The sequence below is a fragment of the Trichomycterus rosablanca genome, chromosome 3 (genome assembly GCF_030014385.1).
Source record: "Trichomycterus rosablanca isolate fTriRos1 chromosome 3, fTriRos1.hap1, whole genome shotgun sequence".
In the NCBI taxonomy this organism is placed as follows: Eukaryota; Metazoa; Chordata; class Actinopteri; order Siluriformes; family Trichomycteridae; genus Trichomycterus; species Trichomycterus rosablanca.
The window spans coordinates 16,966,731-16,988,209 of NC_085990.1; the positions used below are offsets into that span (position 1 = coordinate 16,966,731).

Sequence of the window (21,479 nt, forward strand, 5' to 3'; positions counted from 1 at the left end):
TAAGTGTAAGCAGTAAAAAACTTGTTAGCAAGCAACCAACCACTGAGATAGAGACTGCCCTTATAAAATAGCTAATAGCTATGGCTAATTGCTTGGTTTTACTGTGTTTATATCAATAATAATAAAAATTTCATTATGGAACACATTGTACCATACAAGAACCCACAATCTAACAGTCAGACCAGCCCAGCTCCCATTAAATCTTAAATCCTATACTGTCTTCTCTCACTGTCACCTTGTGCCTTTAATATTCTTTCAGTATGTATCATTTTTGTTTGTTCCTGTATGGAGAAAAAGTAATTTATGGGCAGAAAAAAGCAACCACCAGGAGGGTAAAGTCAGTAAGTGGATGGCCACAGAGCCAGCCACCAGATTTATGATTGTAGAGCAAATAGGAGAGTAATGACAGAGAAGCATAGTGGATGAGAAGAGTCCACAGTGGACGAGATGAAAAAGACAGGCAAGGTCAAGAAGAAAGAAGAGGGACGAAGCGACGGGATTTTAAATGATGGGATTCAGTTTGAAGGGAATCGTTCGAATAAGGCTTAAAATGAACTGGAGAGAAGGGGGCTGATTGTTCCATAAAAGGCAATGGAGGAAAAGAGAGGAGGAATATGCAGTAGAAGGGAGAGGGTGAAAAGAGAAAGGAGGGTGAGTAGAGAAGAGCTATCTGTAAAGGGAGTCTAAAAGAGCAGCATGGCAGGAAGAGATAGGACAGAGTTGACCTTTGAAGTTCAGAGATGTTCTAAGACCTATTTAAACAATTCCCTCCTGTAGCCAGGTTGCAATAAAAACAGTGACTATAAAGGGAAAAGTTTGCATCGAAGGGATTTGTAGCAACTGCTAAAAAGAAAGAACATCAAGCTGGTGAGTTGGGAGTGATTGCAGGAACAGGGGGAATATGCAGTAAATTGTGAAGGGTGAAGATGAGAAGAAGGACTATTTAGCAAGTGGAAGTAGTGCACAGGGTAAGGGAAGAATATGTAGAACTGAAAGCAATTGCAGAAAAGGGAGGTTGTGTACAGTGGGATTACGGAAGTCATAGAATAGGATGAAGTATCCAAAAAATGAGTATTATGCAGAGGGTTTAAAAGGTTGCAGGGAAATAAAAGGAAATATGCTGCAAGGTTAAGAGGTTGCAGGGGAAAGGATTAAATATGTAGCACGAATGAATATGCTGGAAAAAGAGTATAAATGGAATTCAGTGTGGTTAAGAAGTTGCAGGGGAATCGTGGGATTAAGTTGTGATGTTGAGGAGCCTGCACAGAAAATAGAATACACTGTATGTTTAAGACAGGGCTGGAAAGGCAGAAATACACTCCAAGGTTAGGAAGGTTGAAGGCAAAGAACGAATACACAGTCTGGGAGTTTGCAAAGAAATGGACAACTTATCAAAAGGAAGAGAACAGCATGGTGTGAACAGAGTAAATATGCAGTGAAGGTTAGAGGTTACAGAGTATGGCATAAAAATGTAGCAAGTGTGAGGAGGTTGTACAAAAGCAAGGAGTTAGCAGCAATGTGGTGAAAGTTGCAGGCAGGCCAAGATAGGGAATACACAGAAAGGAGACTTTTGCAGACAAGGAAAGGGAAAACTTAGCAAGGGAAAGAGTTGCCGGGAAAGAAAGAGAATATGAAGTGAAAGGTTTGATTGCTAGGAAGGAAGGAAGTTGATGACTTTGGAAGAAAGAGCAGGGAACACAGTGTTGGGGAGATAATTGTTAGGAAAAAGGAAATAAGCAATAGGCCTTTACAAAGAAAAAGGAAGTTGCAAGGAACGGCGTTGGACGATGGAGCAAGAATTCTATACCAGTGGTTGAGGTTTCAGAGGAAAAGAATATCTAAAGTCTATTCGGGGAAACTACACAGTCAAGTCACATTGTTATGACCACTTTCTATTTCTGACAATAGCAGAGCGTAGCTCATGAAGGAAGTCATGTTTCATGAGCTGGCTTGGTGGGTATATAAGGTGTGAGATAGGCAGTCTGCACATACACTGATCAGCCATAACATTAAAACCACATTTAGGTTTCTACACTCACTGTCCATTTTATCAGCTCCACTTAACATATAGGAGCATTTTGTAGTTCTACAATTACTGACTGTAGTCCATCTGTTTCTCTACATGCTTTGTTAGTCCCCTTTAATGCTGTTCTTCAATGGTCAGGACTCTCCCAGGACCACTACAGAGCAGGTATTATTTGGGTGGTGGGTCATTCTCAGCACTGCAGTGACACTGACATGGTGGTGGTGTGTTTGTTTGTGTTGTGCTGGTATGAGTGGATCAGACACAGCAGCGCTGATGGAGTTTTTTTAACACCTCACTGTCACTGCTGGACTGAGAATAAAATCCACCAACCAAAAATATCCAGCCAACAGCGCCCCACGGGCCGTGTCCTGTGACCACTGATGAAGGTATAGAAGATGACCAACTCAAACAGCAGCAATAGATGAGCGATCGTCTCTGACTTTACCTCTACAAGGTGGACCAACAAGGTCGGATTGTCTTAATACAGTGGACAGTGAGTGGAAACCATATTTAAAAACTCCAGCAGTGCTGCTGTGTCTGATCCACTCATACCAGCACAACACACACTAACACACCACCACCATGTCAGTGTCACTGCAGTGCTGAGTATGATCCACAACCCGAATAATTACTGCTCTGTGGTGGTCCTAACCATTGAAGAACAGGGTGAAAGCAGGTTAAAAAACGTATCCAGAGTAACAGATGAACTACGTACATTCAGTAATTGTAGAACTACGAAGTGCTCCTATATGGTAAATGGAGCTGATAAAATGGACAGTGAGTGTAGAAACAAGGAGGTGGTTTTAATGTTATGGCTGATCAGTGTATATCCCTCGTTGCTGTCATGGGTAAAAGTACCGTGGGTAAAATTGGCTTCTCTGGAGCGGATGGGATCTTCTAGCTAGACAGTGTGACATGTCACAATGGGTTGAAGAGCATGACCAAGACTTCCAAGTGCTACCCTACCCCTCTAATTCCCCTGACTTGAACTCAATTGAGCATCTGTAGGACCACCTTGATCATCGTGTTCGCGCTATGGATCCTCCCCCACGCACCCTCCAGCAAGTGTGGGATGCACTGCAGTCAGCATGGCTCCAGATACCTGGGGACAACCTGTGACAACCTACCAGGACCTTATTGAGTCACTCCTAGGCCATCTAGCTCCTGTTTGTGCTGCACACGGTGGTTACTCTGGATATTAGCCAGTGGTCCTAATAATGTGACTCACCTGTGTATATTAAAAGATGTAATACATAGCAGTAAGGAGATAGATGCAGGAAAAGGGAGGGAAGACTGCAGGGCAACAAGGCTAAGCAGGTAACTGGAAAGGGAGTGAGAGAGAGTAGAAAATAAAAGGAAGGAGGTTTCAGGGAAGGAGGGCAAATGGAGGTAAAAAGGGAGATAAGGATGGTTTAAAATAGAGGCAGGAGGAGCGGCATGGCAACTGATATGATAGAGTTGACCTCTGCAAAAGTTGTGCTTAGACTTCTGGGGAAAAGTGCTGACCTAAGTCTCTCTCTCACCCTTATGGTGCTAATCATAAAGGATCTGAAAGGCGAAAAAGGTCGATCAGCAGTATTATTTGATGAATGCAAACCTGAGAGGGGGCCTAAATGTTCAAGGCAAACATCTGCTCAAGGTGTAATTTGCTGTGTGCACCTATTGTTTATTTTCCTTAGTGTTTTGGGTCATTACTTGGCAAGGTTTTCGCTCCTTTATTTGGATCAGCTCAGCGAAAGAGCATTGCTTTTTTATAAATAAGATTCCCTGGCTTAGTTTCTCTAGCTCTCACTTATTTTGTCATCTACCTTTGAATAGGCAGAAATAAAAATAAATAAAAGATTATTTTAAGAATGCCAAAGAGACTGGATAACATAAAATTGTTTCCGGCAAAGCATTTCTGGCACTGAACGAGAAGGAGATAAGAGCCAGATTGATCAGACGACTCTTTAAGTATGTGTGTAAAGAATTTTGCCAGTCTAAGTTCTCCAGACAACCCCAGGCATACTTAACATGTTGCATTATGCCTGCATTGCCCAACTGCAAGTGTGAGACTCATCGTAGATGCCAGTATGTCCTCACAGTGTCCAAAACCAATTCACAAGTGGAGCAGTAAGGAAAACGAACCTGAGAGGAAGAATAATCTAATACAGACCCGCGAGACAGAGAGAAAGACAGGCAATACTAAGTAATAGAGAAAGAACAGGGAATGAAATGAAGCGTGTCAAGCTTCAGCAAGCCAGCTTCATGGAGCGATATGGTTGAAACATGGCAATGGGAGGGAGGTTAAGAACATGAAGGTCAAAAGAGACAGAAGGAAGAGGAAAGATAAGAAGCCCGACTGAGCAGACTGGAAGCGACTGCAGCGTGGAAATAAGAGCATAAGAGTGCAGCATAAATAGAAGATCAAAAACAAGAGGAAGGAGCGTTTGCCACTGCAGGATGCCTGAAGAGGGGAGACGTGAAGAATAGAGGCAATCGCAAGCTGGGAGGAAAGGAGAGAAAAAAGAAACCAAATGAACATCAAATAGTGAAGTGTAATTAGAGCAGTAGGAACTGACTAAAGATGTTCCGTTCTTCTTGTTCCACTCATCACATCGCTTTCACAATATCTACCATTCTTCTCATCCTCTCTCCTTTGTCGAGGCCTTACTGACAAAACCAGGCTGATTAAATTCTAAGCCTTAGCTGCATTTGGAAATGGAACCAAACAGGAGTCTTTGTTGGCAGGACTGAACAAGCATGGAACAAATAAAGAGGGAGAAATTATAACAAAGAAAAAGAGAACAAATGTAAAAGTAAAAAGGATGATAAAGGAAGTTAGCCACTAGTTGAAGGAACTGTACAGATGAGAACAAGAAAAAAGAGAGAGAAAAAAGTGGGATTAGTCTTGAAGAGGAGGTTTTGGCTGGGATTGACTGTGTAGGTAGAGCAAAAGATTAGAGTAGCAGGTCAGGTTGTGGAAGAGCAAATCATGAGAAGAGCACAGAGAGAGAAATGAGGACAGAAAAAGGAAATAAGACGAATGCAGTGGGGTAATGACGAAAGACGGCAAAATCTTAAAGCCTTATGTTTTATTCATGGCTGCGGCATCGTTTCATAACTGCAGTTGATTGGCAGCTAACAGAATACCTCTGAGACATAGAATTTGGATTTTAGATCAACAACAAAGAGGGGTTTGGCGGCTCCGACAAAGCATATCGCTGCGAAACTTGCTGATTAGGTGAAACTAATGAGTAAACAGTGTGGAACTTAGAAAGGCTTCTGATTATTGGAACTTCATTTTCAAAGCCAGACAGAAGACACCACACACATATCTACACCAACACTCTCTCGCTCATGCCAGAGGAATCAGCATCACATTAAACTTTAGTTGCTCTGAAAAAGTGTTAGGTTGGGGTTATACTTATAAAAAATAAATACAAATAATACCAAAAATAATGCTGATCAGGGTGTGGCTCTCCGTGCACAGGGCTGATTTGCATGTGAACTCGCCTCATGCAGGTGAAAGCGCCAGGGGTCAGCACCAGGAGAGAGGAAGAATAACGCAATTGGGAAAAAAATTGGACATGCTAAAAATTGGGAGAGAAGGGGAGAAAATGCATTAAAAAAATAAAAAATAATAAGAACTGATGACCTGTGTACAACTTATGTCATAATGTGTAAAAAAGGAAAGGGGAAAGTGGTTGAGACCTGAGAGAAAAGAGAGAAGTGATAGTACAAAGTAATTATTGCTCTGTTAGCACACTGAGTTCAGAATTGTGTAAATAACACTGGTCAACAGAGATTTTGTTTCTTGAACACTTTCGGGTGCATCTTATGTATTTTGAGCCGCTGATAACAAAAATCACCTCGAATTTTTCCTATCACATACTATTTTATTGATTCATGATTGTTAAGACATAAGGCTGTCTTGTTACACAGAGGCAATGTATATTCCTCAGTACCTGTTGGTATGCTGCACACATCAAGAAAACATATCAGAACATGGAACTGTTGTTGAAATACATCAAGTACAGCAACTACACCTGAAACATCTGAAGATTCAAAGTGGCACTGCTTCTTGTATTGCAGCTCAGATATACCAAGTATTGCTGCTTCATTTGCGATTGACACAGCCACTAAAAAAATCATATTACACTAAAAAGAACTGGCCAATTTGCAGAATTTAACTCCAGATATTTTTGCCTCCACTTTACATAAGACTCAGGCTGAGGAGAAAAATCATGAAAGCAATGAACAAAAAGGGGAAAGGTTTTCGTTATTTAAGACAAGTGTTCCCGAGAATAACTGATGCCAAGATTAGTGAAGGCATTTCTGTAGGTCCACAAATCTGACACATCATGAATGATCTGGTGGTGGGACCTGAGAAAATCGCTTGGAAATGATTCAAGGATGGTTGCTGAAAATTTTCTTTTGCGACTATTGACTGCCAAACTTCATCAAACTGGTTGACAGCCTTCTTTAAGCTTACAAAGTGATGAAGTGCAACATGTCATTTAAAATCCATTTCCTGCATTGACACTTGGATTCCTTCACTGCTCATCTTGGTGCAGTAAGTGATGAGCATGGCAAATGCGTTCACCAAGACATTGCCACAATGGAATGTTACCAAGGCCACTGGAATCCGTCAATACTGGCTGACTATTGCTGGACACTAATATGAGATGCAACAGATGTTGAGTAGAAATGAAAATCAGCAGCAAAACACTTTTAGCTCGGATGAACTAATGACATGTATAAGATTTTAATGTGTTATAATCAGTAAAACTTAATCTCATGTTTCTCAAAATTTCTAGGTGGTACAGACAATCAGAAACTACATCTGTGTTCAGCTCGAATAGGTCTGTCACAATCACCAAAAAAATTCAAGGAAACAGAACTTTTGCAAAAAATTGTTGTCCAGTGTAATCAAATCAGGATTTGATTTACCAATAAACCAAGAATTGCATCAACAAATTACCTGTTTTTCCATATGGGTAGAGGTGAAAGGACTTGGAGACTGAAGGAACTGGTCTAATTATTTTTAAGCAGTAATGTTTTGTAAGGACTGAGGCTAAAACTATTGATCAGATTCTAGTGCAAACTAATTATTTACAAGTGTATAGACCTAAAACAGGCAGTGCTGTACAGCAATACAAAGAAACAGAAAGCCACAACCAGTAAGAAGGAACTACGGAACTACGGAACTACAGAAATATGTTAACCCTAGCACAAAAAGAGAAGAATAGAAACATAACCCAACATGACACTTCAAGAGAGAATATCAAACTAAATATATACAAGAAAGTGAACAAGGACAGTTCTTGGAATTCACTTGGAAACAGAATGAGAGCCAGTGATGTAATAGTACATGGTAAAGTGCACTGCTGTGAGACTGAGAAACAAAGGGCTTTATGTGGTGCTGCAGTCAGGTGGGGAATGAGTTGCAGCCGAAGGTGTGACTGTGAGAACTGAATTCTGGGGATTGGAGTTTGTTACAGTTGCTGTCAGTTTGGCAGTACTTGAAAACACAGGTCAGAAGTGGATTGTACTAACTCAAATGTATATAAATATATTTTCATCCCCACTTCATCCTGATCAGTGTTTCACAGGGTTTGGAACCTATGCTGGAAATACTGGCTACATGGTGGTAGACAATAGGCAAGGCACGTTTTTGAGGTACTTGGGGTTGAGTAAATCTGACTAAGGATAGTTAATAATCAATAGTTAATCAATAATTTCCCTCTGGGTCAATAAAGTATCTATCTATCTATCTATCTATCTATCTATCTATCTATCTATCTATCTATCTATCTATCTGTCTGTCTGTCTGTCTGTCTGTCTGTCTGTCTGTCTGTCTGTCTGTCTGTCTGTCTATCTCTCTATCTCTCTCTCTCTCTCTCTCTCTCTCTCTCTCTCTCTCTCTCTCTCTCTCCCTCCCTCCCTCCATCCATCCATCTTAACCCATGATGCAGTCTTAGTGCCACAAAGTTCTAAGGACCTGGGTTCAATCCTAGACTCTCTAACCCTATGAGAAAAGGTTATGGAGTCTTGTTAAAATTTAAATATTGATTGTTATTGGTTGCATCATAATCTGTGATGCAAAAAGTGATGAATGGGCACTTTTTTATATACACTGATCAGCCATAACATTAAAACCACCTCCCCCTTGTCAGAAAGTCCCAAATCATGATGTCCTACTCCTAAACATTTAATGTAAAGGCCTGCCTCACAACTGACATTCCAATTCATCCTATGGAGCTGAGGTCAGGGCTTTGTTCATCAAACCACGGGTCTGTCCGAAAACCTAGTGAGCTACCTTGCTGCCTACTGCCTGTCTAGGCAGCTGTCTAAGTAGAGAGGATTCTAATAAGACATTGAACACATAAAGCAGATTATTTAGACGCACTACTTAGACAGCGATTACGGCAATTACGTCACCACAGTTTTTGCTTACTAAGCTAACACAGTCATCCTAAGACCATTCAAACCAATGGGCTGAGGTGGCACAACCCACTAGGATGCCAGTTAACATATAATTACACTTTTACACCTTTATACAAATTAAAAATCTAAGAATTTGGACCTTCTTCTCTGGAGCGCATAGGATGACGTAACATGCTGTCTATGTAGAGAGCTCACTAGGTTTTTAGACAGACCAAGGTCTTTATAGACCTCACATTATGCAAACTGGAACAGAAAAGGTCCTTTGTGAAACTGTTGCCATACATTTGGGAGCGTATCATTTATTTTGTATAACTGATTTTAAACACTTATTAGCAATAAGTGTGGCTGAAACATCTGAACACATAACAATTAGGTGTGGTGTCCACATATTTTTGGTGCAATGGTGTTTTTTACTGTGTTTGGTTAGTATTATGTCGGCATGTTGCATCTTAGAAGACATTACTTAGCTCTCTAATTCATTTTTCTGGGTCGTGATAGTGAGGATTTACTGTATTCTGCATGCCAGCCCTGCACTTGGCAAACCTCCAGCTCCCTAAATCCAACTCGCCACCATCTCCCATAATTCAGCCCTGCTTCCCAGAACTGCGTTCTTCCAACACCGCCCTTGCCTTGTTTATTCATTACCCTATGCGATTTATATATTTATATATTCAGGTGGAAATAATGGCTCACCCCACACATACTTGAGCCCTCTGAATTAGAGCTCTTTTTTAGGACGCAGAAGGGAGGTTAATGCGTTTTTGAGAGGAGCTTTCGCTGCATTGGCACGTCGCCCCCGTCTGGCCCAGAAACAAATCGCGCTTAGACACAGTTCCCGTCTAGGGTTATTTATCTGGTTTTCAGAGCATGGGTACAACAGCTACTCATCGATTGCCTTCCCCGCTGGTTTGAACCAATTCCGTATGTGTTGAGGGGACTTGTTTTATTGAGCCTTGATTTTAATGGGGTCAAGATTAATCAATCTGCCAGAGGTGTTCGGTCTTTGTTGTTGTGCATCCTCATAGCCTCATAAACCTGAATACCCATAATGCACCTGTCACAAGCAATACTTAAGACTTCAGTGATTAGGCTGATTTAAACTGTGTATGGTCTATGGCTGTGGGAAAAGGTTTGAAGCCTTTCTTTTTAAGCAGAGTAGGGTAGGACCGTGTAGACAGCTGCCTGCTGGGTCAGCAATTCCTCATTAGTAATTATGATTGACTACAGCTGGTGAGTTCCTTGTGCCCATAACAATAGGGCTAGCTTAAACTGCACCATTTAGACTGAGCTACAAGTCTGGAATGACACTTGTAGGGTTATTTCTAAGCTCAAAAATTGTCTGTAAATACAACATACATGGAACAGTGGTCTTTCGGCTTCAATCAAAATAAAACCCAAACTGTTGTTGATACCATGGATCACAAAGAAAAAAACCTATTGTGTTTATGCATTTTCTCCCAACTTTAAGCTTGTCCAATTTCTCTCCACTAATGCAATCCCTGCTCTGATTCGAGGAGACCAAAGCTAACCCACGCCCCCTCCGACACGTGGGTATCAGCCGTATGCATCTTTTCACCTGTACTAGGCGAGTGCTAATGCGGATCAGCCCTGTGTAAAGAGAGATACACCCTGATCAACGCACTTCTTCCCCGCCCCTGTGCTGGCGCCATCAATCAGCCAGCAGAGGTCGTAGTCGCATCAGTTACGAGGAGACCCTATCAGGCTTACTACTACCCCACCCCTATATGAACAACAGGACAATCGTTGTTCATGTGGCTGCTCAGCCCACTTATAGGGGATGCTCTGATATGAGCATCTGAGTGCTAGGTGGGACTACAACCACAGTCAGTTGACCAGCTACTCAATCCACCAGTCACCTGAGACACAGCTGTAGTCCCATTGCGTCTCTTGCAGTGCTAAACTAGACAAACGACATGAAAAAGCATCTTAAGGGAGAGAGTCGATACAGCAAACCAACTCCGTGAACAATCAAAAAGGAGTCGATTCAAGGAATCGACTGGGGAAAATGATTCTGTTCCAGAAGTAATAGAAGCAAGTGTAAACAAACAATGCTTTAAAAGCATTGAAGGATAAAGAGATCCCTTGTGAAAACAAGCAAGGGAGAAACGCACATCAGTCGACTACTTTACCGACTGAGCAATGACTCATAGGCGTTCAGGGTTTCCTTAAGTAACCCTGGCTAGAAGGTACTGAGAGTTTAGCGCTGATTACCGCTGCAGTTACGTTTTCTACCACAAGAGAAACAGTGCTCAGGTGGCGCAATACGATGTATTTGAGATCCCAGCTCCGGAGTGCCAGCGTGTGTTTTTAGGGCTGTGCCACATACATAGAATAGATTTTTGCCATAATCATCAGATGTATGTTTGAATGTAAAACGTAAGACCCAACAACACTGTACCTGCTGCCAAACATGGTGGAAAAGGATTATGCTCTGGAGTTGTTTTGCCACCAGCAATAAAAATGTTGTTTACCTCAGAATTCATCAGCACTGTTTCTCTTGTGCGTAACTGCAGCGGTAATTAGCGCTAAACTCTCAGTACCTGTAGCCAGGGTTACTTAAGGAAACCCTGAACGCCTGTGAGTCATTGCTCAGTCGGTAAAGTAGTCGGCTGTTGTGTGTCTCTCCCTTGCTTGTTTTCACAAGGGATGCAGTGACACTGACATGGTGGTGGTGTGTTAGTGTGTGTTGTGCTGGTATCAGTGGATAAGACACAGCAATGCTGATGGAGTTTTTAAACACCTCTGTCACTGTTGGACTAAGAATAGTCTATCAACCAAAAATATCCAGCCAACAGCGCCCCGTGGGCAGCATCCTGTGACCACTGATGAAGGTCTAGAAGATGACCAACTCAAACAGCAGCAATAAATGAGTGATCGTCTCTGACTTTACATCTACAAGGTGGACCAACTAGGTAGGAGTGTCTAATAGAGTGGACAGTGAGTGGACACGGTATTTAAAAACTCCAGCAGCGCTGCTGTGTCTGATCCACTCATACCAGCACAACACACACTAACACACCACCACTGCAATGCTGAGAATGATCCACCACCTAAATAATACCTGCTCTGTGGGGGTCCTGACAATTGAAGAACAGCATGAAAGGGGGCTAACAAAGCATGTAGAGAAACAGATGGACTACAGTCAGTAATTGTAGAACTACAAAGTGCTTCTATATGGTAAGTGGAGCTGATAAAATGGACAATGTGTGTAGAAACAAGGAGGTGGTTTTAATGCTATGGTTGCTCAGTGTATGTTTGGCTATATGGTGTGTTTACAATATAGGATATGTGCTCTTTTAATGTAAAGAAGTGTATTGGACCAGCAAGCCTTGCCAGCCCTGGTCTTTGTCTTAGGCTTTCTTTCTTTTCCTGTGACAAGCTGGTACTTTTCTGGGTATTACATTGATTAGTCAATTTTGGTTGTCAGTTTTGCCACTTTCACCCTGTTATTTCAGTCATTCACAAGGCGATAAAACAGCTGGTATATGTCGATGCTCGTTCAACAGAACCTCAATAAGCAGTGTTGTTTGACTTCCTATTAAGATGTGCTTAGCCACTTTTGTTGTAGAATCTGCTGCTTGTTCGAGCCGTTCCCATTTTTTTTCTAAAGTCTTTCATCACCATACCTTCGTGCCAAGCCATTGCTTGATGTATAGAACAATTAGGGCTCATTAAAACAATAGCAGCCCAGTCTGTAGGCGCCAAAGTGCTGACTAATAACAGCCATTAAAATAATCATTAGAATGGCAGTGGCATTCCCAGTCACCCAGATATGGATCACAGTGTTGGTGTGGGAATAATAATGAATGACCTACAACAGTGAAAAAAAAAATTTTTGTTTCGACCCAATATCTCGACTGACAATGTTTTATTACTGCTCATGCCATCCGTGGTGAATGCAGTGGTGAGGGCCCTAAACCTGATTAAGTCAGACTGAATTAAATTTAACTAAAGTCAGAGGAGCGGGACAGTAAGTGATGGTCAATTTGCCCTGCCAAATGAAGTGGCTTGAAAAAGTATTCAGTCCCCTAAACTATTTTATATTTCATTGGCTTAAATTGATCTATAAAACAGCAAAAGCCATTGTGTGACTTGCTCTATTTTCAGGCAGCACATTACCTTGCCACCTCAAATATGTTTATCAGTTGGATTTACAAGGATAATAAGCCCAAATCTTTGTGAGATCTATCAGTATGACAAGCCCCAGGTCTTGTCAAAAGAGCATTTAGGTGCAAAGAAGTGATGAAATCTAAAAGGAGAGAAGCACAAATGTGGAGAAGAATACAAAAATACTTTGACCCTCTCAAAGCCACTGTACAAATGTTCTATGCTAAGAGTCTAAGTTTAGTCCATCTTAAAGGAGCTGAGAAAAGATTTACAGTCAAGCCGGAAAGTCTGCACACGCCTTTCACCTTCTCCACGTCTTATTACATTACAGACTCATTCTACAGTATAATAGATTGAGTTCTTTTTTTGTCACACAATTCTACACAAAATAGCCCACAATGACAAAGTGAAAGCAGGTTTTTAAACAGCTGTGCTAATTTATTGAAAATCAAAATGTAAAATATCAAATGTACATAAGTGTGTACACCCTTTGATATGACACCCGAAAGTGAGCTGAGGTGCATTTTGTTTTCACTGATACTGCTTGAGATGTTTCTAAAATTGAATTGGAGTCCACCTGTGGTAAATGCAATTGATTGGACATGATTGGGGATTGGCAAAACATGCCTGTATAAGGTCCCACAATTGACAGTGCATATTAGAGCAAACTACAAGCCATGGGGTCAAAGCAATTATCTGCAGACCTAAGAACCAGGATTGTGTCAAGGCATAGATCTGGAGAAGGGTACAAAAAAATTGCTGCAGCTTTACAGGTCCCAAAGAGCACAGTGGCCACCATCATTCATAAATGGAAATTTGGAACCACCAAAAATCTTCCTAGACCTGGCCGCCCGGCCAAACTGAGTGATCGGGGAAGACGGGCCTTGGCCAGGGAGGTGAGCAGGAACCCGAGGGTCTCTCTGACAGAGCTCCAGCGTATCCTTGTGGAGATGGGAGAACCTATCAGAAGATCAACAATCCAGGCAGCACTCCACAAATCACGCCTTTATGGTAGAGTGGCCAGACGGAAGTCACTCCTTAGTAAAAGGCACATGACAGCCCGCTTGGAGTTTGCCAAAAGGCACCTAGAGGACTCTCAAACCATGAGATGTTTCTGATGAGAGTGATTCTCTGGTCTAATGAAACCAAAATTGAACTTTTTGGCCTGAATACCAAGCGTCACATCTGGAGGAAACCAGGCACACCTACAGTGAAGCATGGCGGTGGCAGCATCATGTGTGGGGATGTTTTTCAGCAGCGGGACCGGGGTGACTAGTCCTGATAGAGGGAAAGATGAATGCAGCTAAATACACCGAGATCCTTAATGAAAACCTGCTCCAGAGCGCTCTGGACCTCAGACTGGGGCGAAGGTTTACCTTCCAACATGACAACGACCCAAAGCACACAGCCAAGAGAACAAAAGAATTGGCTTTAGAGAAAGTCTGTGAATGTCCTTAAGTGGCCCAGCCAGAGCCCAGACCTGAATCCAACTGAACATCTGTGGAAGAAGTTGAAAATGGCTGTGTACCGACTTTCCCCATCCAACCTGACAGAGCTTGCAAGGATATGCCAAGAGGAATGGGCAAAAATGTCTAGAAACAATTGTGCCAAGCTCGTAGCTTCCTTCTCAAGATGGCTTGAAGCTGTAATTGCTGCCAAAAGTGCATCAACCAAGTATTAGGCTAAAGGTGTGTACAGATATGAAACCTCTAAATAAACAATTTTTGCATATTTTCTAAACCCTGTTTTCACTTTGTAATTATTGGTGATTGTGTGTAGATGTTTGAGGCAATAAAATAACTCAATCTATTATAGAATGAGTCTGTAACATAATGAAACGTGGAGAAGGTGAAAGAGGTGTGCAGACTTTCCAGCTTGACTGTACTTACAACCTGGTACCCAGGCCAGGCCACACATGTAAACTTTAAACAAATAGGGAATCAGAATCTCCACTGTGACACCAACTGTAACTAAAAATTACATAAATTCATGGTTAACCACTCAGACTAAGTGCAGCTTTTATAGTTCAACCGTATGAGAGACTTTTGGATGAAACCCACAGGATTTTTTTAACATCCATTGATAAGTAGTGTTGGAGAATATTGCCAAGGCACAAAGCCAAGGCAACACAGGAGTAGCTTGAAATGAAAATATCCCTCAATGGTTCAGTCAGAATATTGATCTTAAACTTAAACATCGATGATGTGGCCTTTGCTAAAGATTTTTTGAAGCATAGTATAATATTTATTACACTGTTTAAAAAGAGCATTCGACCAATAAAAAACTGGAACTGTTGATTTCCTGAATGGCAAAAACTTTGAGGACAACCTTTCCATTGCAAACAGGTGTACAACAATTTAGGAATATACATAAAGACTTAAAACCTTTGGGATTAAATTGAATGTTGATTTTTACCAAGGCCTACAAATCTTTGTTTGACACAATAGGCTTAAATCTTACAGATACACTCCAAAATCTCATTGAAAGCCTTTCCAAAGGGATGGGAGTGCATCTTAATGCCCTTGACTTTGGAATATAAAATTCACTAGTGGTACAACCAATGTGAATGTGGTGCAGACTTCATAGGCACATAGTTAAGAGGTCTCTAAGGAGCCATAGTTCTTGGCTTTCACCGTTCCTGCTGTGAGGCTTCAGGGATATCTAGAGAAAACGCCAACTGGCATCAAGAATAACAGGTGCACTAGCAATATGCTCGCTCTACCAGTGGTATTCAATCGCGTACATTTCGTGTACATATTAGTCCAAACTAAGCGCCTGTTCGCAGTAGTTTCTTGATTAATTGGCCTTTTCGACTTCAGACGTAAGCTAATTAGCTTAGGTGGTAAGGTGGGAGGAATATGACAGGAGTTATGACCATCTTAGCAAGTCTTAGCAAATCTTAGCAAGGGCACTCTGATCTAATGCTAATATCAATCACATGCCATCTAGTTGGCTCCAGAAATAAGACCTTCATCTTCTTCATGGTATAGGCTACTGATTCATGTGTACTAGTGAAGCTATAGTGATGAGTAATTGTTTATTAAAAGACCTCGTGTCAGGGATGCATATAATTGCGTCTCACCAGACATCCAAGGCCTGTATTTCTTTAGCAAGGCTAAGGAGACTTAAAGAAAGCCTTTGCTTATACATTTATCCTTTCACTCATTTTAATTAAACACAACATTCTTATCATGTTGCATTGAAGCCTGTCTGAAAACACTAGACACAAGATCCTGAACAGGGTGTCAGTCTATCTTAGACTATCTTAGACATTTAGAGGCAATTCACATTTGCCAGTTCACTTATTGGCATGACTGGAAGAGAAAATGTGTATACTCCGAAGAAACACTACGGAGATACTGAGAAAGCACTGACCAAAGGCTCAATTGAAAAAACAAACCTAAGTTCCAAAGATCCTGGAGATGTGTAGCACCCACACTGCTTGATATACTAATTTCAATAGTAATTTTGAATCCTAGTGTTGCTCTTATACACTGATCAGTCATAACGTTAAAACCACCTCCTTGTTTTTACACTCACTGTCCATTTTATTAGCTCTACTTACCATTTAGAAGCACTTTGTAGTTGTACAATTACTGACTGTAGTCCATCTGTTTCTCTGCATGCTTTTTTTAGCCTGCTTTCATGCTGTTCTTTAATGGTCAGGACCCCCACAGGACCACTACAGAGTAGGTATTATTGGGGTGGTGGGTCATTCTCAGCACTGCAGTGACACTGACGTGGTGGTGGTGTGTTAGTGTGTGTTGTGCTGTTATGAGTGGATCAGACACAGCAGCGCTGATGGAGTTTTTAAACACCTCACTGTCGCTGCTGGACTGAGAATAGTCCATTAACCAAAAACATCCAGCCAACAGCACCCAGTGGGCAGCATCATATGACCACTGATGAAGGTCTAGAAGATGACCAACTCAAACAGCAGCAATAGATGAGCGATCGTCTCTGACTTTACATCTACAAGGTGGACCAACCAGGTAGGAGTGTCTATTAGAGTAGACAGTGAGTGGACACTATTTAAAAACTCCAGCAGCGCTGCTTTGTCTGATCCACTCATACCAGCACAACACACACTAACACACCACCACCATGTCAGTGTCACTGCAGTGCTGAGCAAGATCCACCACCCAAATAATACCTGCTCTGTGGTGGTCCTTTGGGGGTCCTGACAATTGAAGAACAGCATGAAAGTGGGCTAACAAAGCATGCCGAGAAACAGATGGACTTTAGTCAGTAATTGTAGAACTACACAGTGCTCCTATATGGTAAGATTGTAAAGCATGTTAAAATGCTTTAAAATAAAGTGCTACATAAAATATTATTATTATTAATTTGGTATTATTATTATTATTACTATTAATTATAATAATAATAATAACTTTATTTAGATTTTTATATCTTTTAATAATAAGAACACCACTGTCCTCTTTGTTTACTCCAGATGCAGCTGCAATGAAAATGATTCAGTTACGTTTATTAGCTATTTTGCCATGCTTTTTCAATGGAGTTTAATTAGTAGATTAGCCAAGCTGTGCAAGCACATTTACCTTCCTTTGTAAAAGATAATTATTCAACCCCAATTGCAAATTAGGTTTATTAGCAATGGAATAACAATGGAACCGGTGATCAGGTCCATATGCAAAAAATAAATTGGTGTTGAGCAGACAAATGTAATGAATTAGGCTCTTGATGCATGCTCAATAATCCAGGTACACAAATCCACAAAGTTGAATCAGTTCATCTGGACAGGTTCATCTAAAGGTTTGTTGTAGCGATACATTTCGTCACTCATCCAAGTGACTTCTTCAGTCTGAGCTGGTGGTGAATAACCGCAACCTTTTATGCAGACGATTTGCATAACAACCGATCACCACCCATTGCATAACAATGGAACTGGTGATCAGGTCCATATGCAAATCACAATGGCCATGTGTGCCTTTCAGATATGATTGGGGTATAGCTCCTATTACGGCATTGTAAGATGATGATGTATATGATGATGATAAGAGGCCATCTATGTGAAGAGAAAACAACCAACCCTGAACCGAGGGCAGGGCCCGAGAGTACATCTCTCACCATCTTACAACGCCGTAATAGGAGCTATACCCCCAATCATATGTGAAAGGCACACATGGCCATTGAAATTACTGGTCATTGTGATTTGCATATGGACCTGATTACCGGTTCCATTGTTATGCAATGGGCGGTGATCGGCCGTTATGCAAATCATCTGCATATAAGGTTGGGGTTATTCACCACCAGCTCAGACTGAAGAAGTCACTTGGATGAGTGACAAAACATATCGCCACAAAAACCTTGTGTCCAGATGAACGGATTCAACTTTGTGGTAATGAATTAGGGCTAGGACAAGACAAGAGGGGGGGACACACACGCAGAGATGTTATAACAAAAAGAGTTTAATGATAACAAAGGACAAAACAAGGTTCCAAAAGACAGGTTTAAGCAAGACAAGACAGACTAACATGTGTCCTATGCTAAATGCTAATGCTACTCTGAACATACATGAACAATGCTAAAGCTAACCTACATGCTAATGCTAATCGCTCATCTAAACACACAGGAGCTACGCTAAACAAGAACTAGACTAACACAAACAGGACTTCAGAACATGGACAAGAACAAAGCTAAACATGAACTAGACTAACAAACAGGAACAAGGCAGAACAAGGCATAAGCACATAGACAGGAGCTAATAGGAACAAACAGGAGCTAAAAGGAACGGAACAAACAAATCAAAGTAAGACAAGGGCTAAGGCAAGGGCAACCTGACCAACATAATTAAAGTCTAATTCAAATCAAATGAACATGAGCTATGCACAGACCACCATGACCCAGATTAACCAAAATAGTCCACAATAAGTCCTCCACAGCTGCCTCCTTATATGTCTGTGGGTGATTAGCAGGGGACCAATCAAAAAAGGGGCGTTGGCTGGAGCCTGAGAGTGCTACTGGAGAGAGAGGTGTGGAACTTAGAAGCACTCCAGGAGCACATACAGGCTGGATACGTGACAGCAAAACATGAAACATCTTGTGTTTATACTCTTCGCAATGAAATAAAAGTCAAAATACAAATAAATAAACACTGATTTTTTTTTTTTTTTAATTTGCACCTCCATACTGTCAACTTTTTTTTGATTTGCAAATTAACATGAAATGCCATTTCCAGAAACATGCAGATGGTCAGTTGCATACTCCTAATAACCCCAATGTGTGAGCAAGTATACGAATGGTTCCCTCAAGTGAAAGTGTAAGCCTTGGCATCTTGTTATGGTTTATTTTTACACATCCAATCAAAATGAAGTGGTTTTGGAAAATGAATGAATGGATAATACTAATACTAATATGCATCATAATAATAATAATAATAATAATAATAATAATAATAATAATCATGTGGTTGGGTGAAGCTGGAAATGTAGATACTGCAGAGCTCCAGGGTTCTGTCGACCTCAGAGATGGCACACACAGCGACTTCAGACTCGACTCGGACTCGTTTCAAATGACTCGGACTTGACTCGTGACTCAATAAATGACTTGTGGACAGCAAAAGTCAGCAACATTAGTTACGTGCGACAATTATATATTTATATATATACGTATATACGCAATGGGTAAATGTTCCAGTTTCCAGCAAAGTGATAAAGCATCGCTCCCTACTTAAAATGGGGGAATACCCTACATAGTGCACTTCACAGTAACATATAATGTGAATGGAATGCTCCTACAGAATTGGCGCTAATGATTTTAAGAACCGCTTTCTGAACCAATCAGACTTTCTGATTTTAATTGATAGTAAGAAATGCTGTTATAATACTGTTTTTAATTATAAGCACATTTACAAAATAACGGATTATATTCCTAAAGGGACACACGCTTATATATTTGATAGCATCTGGAACAACATAAGCCAAGGTAAGCAGTGGTTATGGATTTTTTGCTGTGTTTTGGATTTTAACTGGTACCTAGGTAAAGTAAAGGCACGAAGTAAAACGGCAAAATACAGTTGCTAATCTATTTTTTTATCTGAACTTACATATTATTTGTTTATTTCTATGCTACACTTGCAATATATGTTTTGTGTATGTTATATTGACTTGTGACTTGACTCGGACTCTAGCCTAAAGACTTGTGACTTGACTCGGACTCGTATTTTGTGACTTGTAAACATCTCTGGTCAACCTGGGTTCAATCTTTGTATTCAGGACTTTGTAAACACCCCCCCCCCCAAACAAAAAAAACATGCAGAGCTTGGATTGGCAAATCTAAGATCATCTAGTTGTGATGAGTATATGAATTTAAACATTTTACAATAAATTATTAATAGAAAAGTAAAAAAATAATAGCTTGTGAAGGTTGCTTATCTTCTTTTTGTTTCTCTGCTATTACAAAACTGGTTCATCACAGAAAAGCGGTTTGCTGCACAACTAGAGGTTTGATTCAGATCCATGCGGACAGACTGAACAGAGCATTAGCTCGCACTGATGAAAAAGAATAACGATTTTGGCTCAGATCTAACCACCATGTAATTAATGCTTTTTTTCTCTCTCTCTCCATGTTAGCACGGGGCCAGGCAGTGCAGGCTGAAAATGTGACGGTTTTGGAGGGTGGTACTGCACAGATTTCCTGTCGGCTACAGAATTACGATGGGTCTATAGTGGTGATCCAGAACCCACGTCGACAGACGCTGTTCTTCAACGGCACAAGAGGTGAATACGGCAGGTTGAGAGATATCAGCCACCTTTCCATCATTGAGCAGGAATATTTAGCTGGTTGCATCAGAAGGAGCTCATGCATACACTAAGAAGCACTAAGCAACTAATAATAATCACACTGTAGTATATTATAAGTGTATCTTAATGATGCCGATACTACTGAGAGCTTCGGCTTTTGTTTTACATCATTTACTAAGTCTAGTATTGATTAACTCCTAGAGACTGACGGTGCAATTCACTGTAATTTATGCACATTAGCCAGCTTAATAAAAATACAAATAATGTAATATTTATGCAAAATCCACATACTAGAAACAAAATAACTTTATGAATATAATGTTCCATTATAGTTGGGGAAAGCTCACAGCTCCAAAATACTCCTTTGCAGCACAGATTTTGGCAATATTCCCTGGCAAATCAGCCTAAATACCAAGGCAAAGGTATTGATGCGGTTAAAGTACTGAACTAGCAGTCAGAAGGTTGACGTTTCAAGCCCCACCATCGCCAAGTTGGCACTGTTGGCTACCTGAGCAAGGCCCCTAATACTCAGCTGCAACTAATACTCAGATAGTATTCAGTAATAGCTGTAAGTCACTTTGGATAAAAGTGTCTGCAAAACGTTCATTCATTCTGCCACCTTTTTATCTGATTCAGGGTCACGGTGGGTACAATTCACCGGGCAAAAGGTAGGAAACACCTTAGACAGGTTGCCAGTCCATCACAGGGCAAACCCACTTACACACATTTACACCTAGGGGCGTGTAACGCTATGGGCTATTTAAGCAATAGAACATGAGGGGAAGTGTGTTATCGCGAATAACATCACAGCCGTGATGTTATTCGCGATAACACAAGACCTCAAGTGTTCTATTGCTTTTATACAAATCAAAGAAGCCCTGAATTTCATAATAAATATGCTTTAATATTGACAATACCTTCCGCCAAAAAGTAGTTCCACAACGAATATAAAGTTTAACACTACAAAGCAGACATCCCAAGTTGCAAAAACTCATTTCAGGGAGGTAAGAAGAACAAGAAGAAGAAGGCAAGAACCTCCGAAGGAAAAAAAAAAGAAATAAAAAACCTCTCGCACACACCAAAGGATATGGGTGATAATAGAACTTTTAGGAGCTGCTAACTGGACTATT

At 40.9% G+C, this 21,479-nt stretch overlaps 2 protein-coding genes across 2 annotated transcripts in view; both read left to right on the forward strand.

Annotated features, from left to right (window-relative positions):
- rps19 (ribosomal protein S19) overlaps positions 1-21,479 on the forward strand; it is a 505,685-nt gene that overhangs the window by 318,019 nt on the left and 166,187 nt on the right. The gene's annotated exons all lie outside the window — the stretch shown is intronic.
- cadm4 (cell adhesion molecule 4) overlaps positions 1-21,479 on the forward strand; it is a 433,110-nt gene that overhangs the window by 310,612 nt on the left and 101,019 nt on the right. The window contains exon 2 of the mRNA XM_062992793.1: positions 20,179-20,325. Coding sequence (XP_062848863.1) covers positions 20,179-20,325 — 147 coding nt within the window. The remainder of the gene's footprint in view (positions 1-20,178; positions 20,326-21,479) is intronic.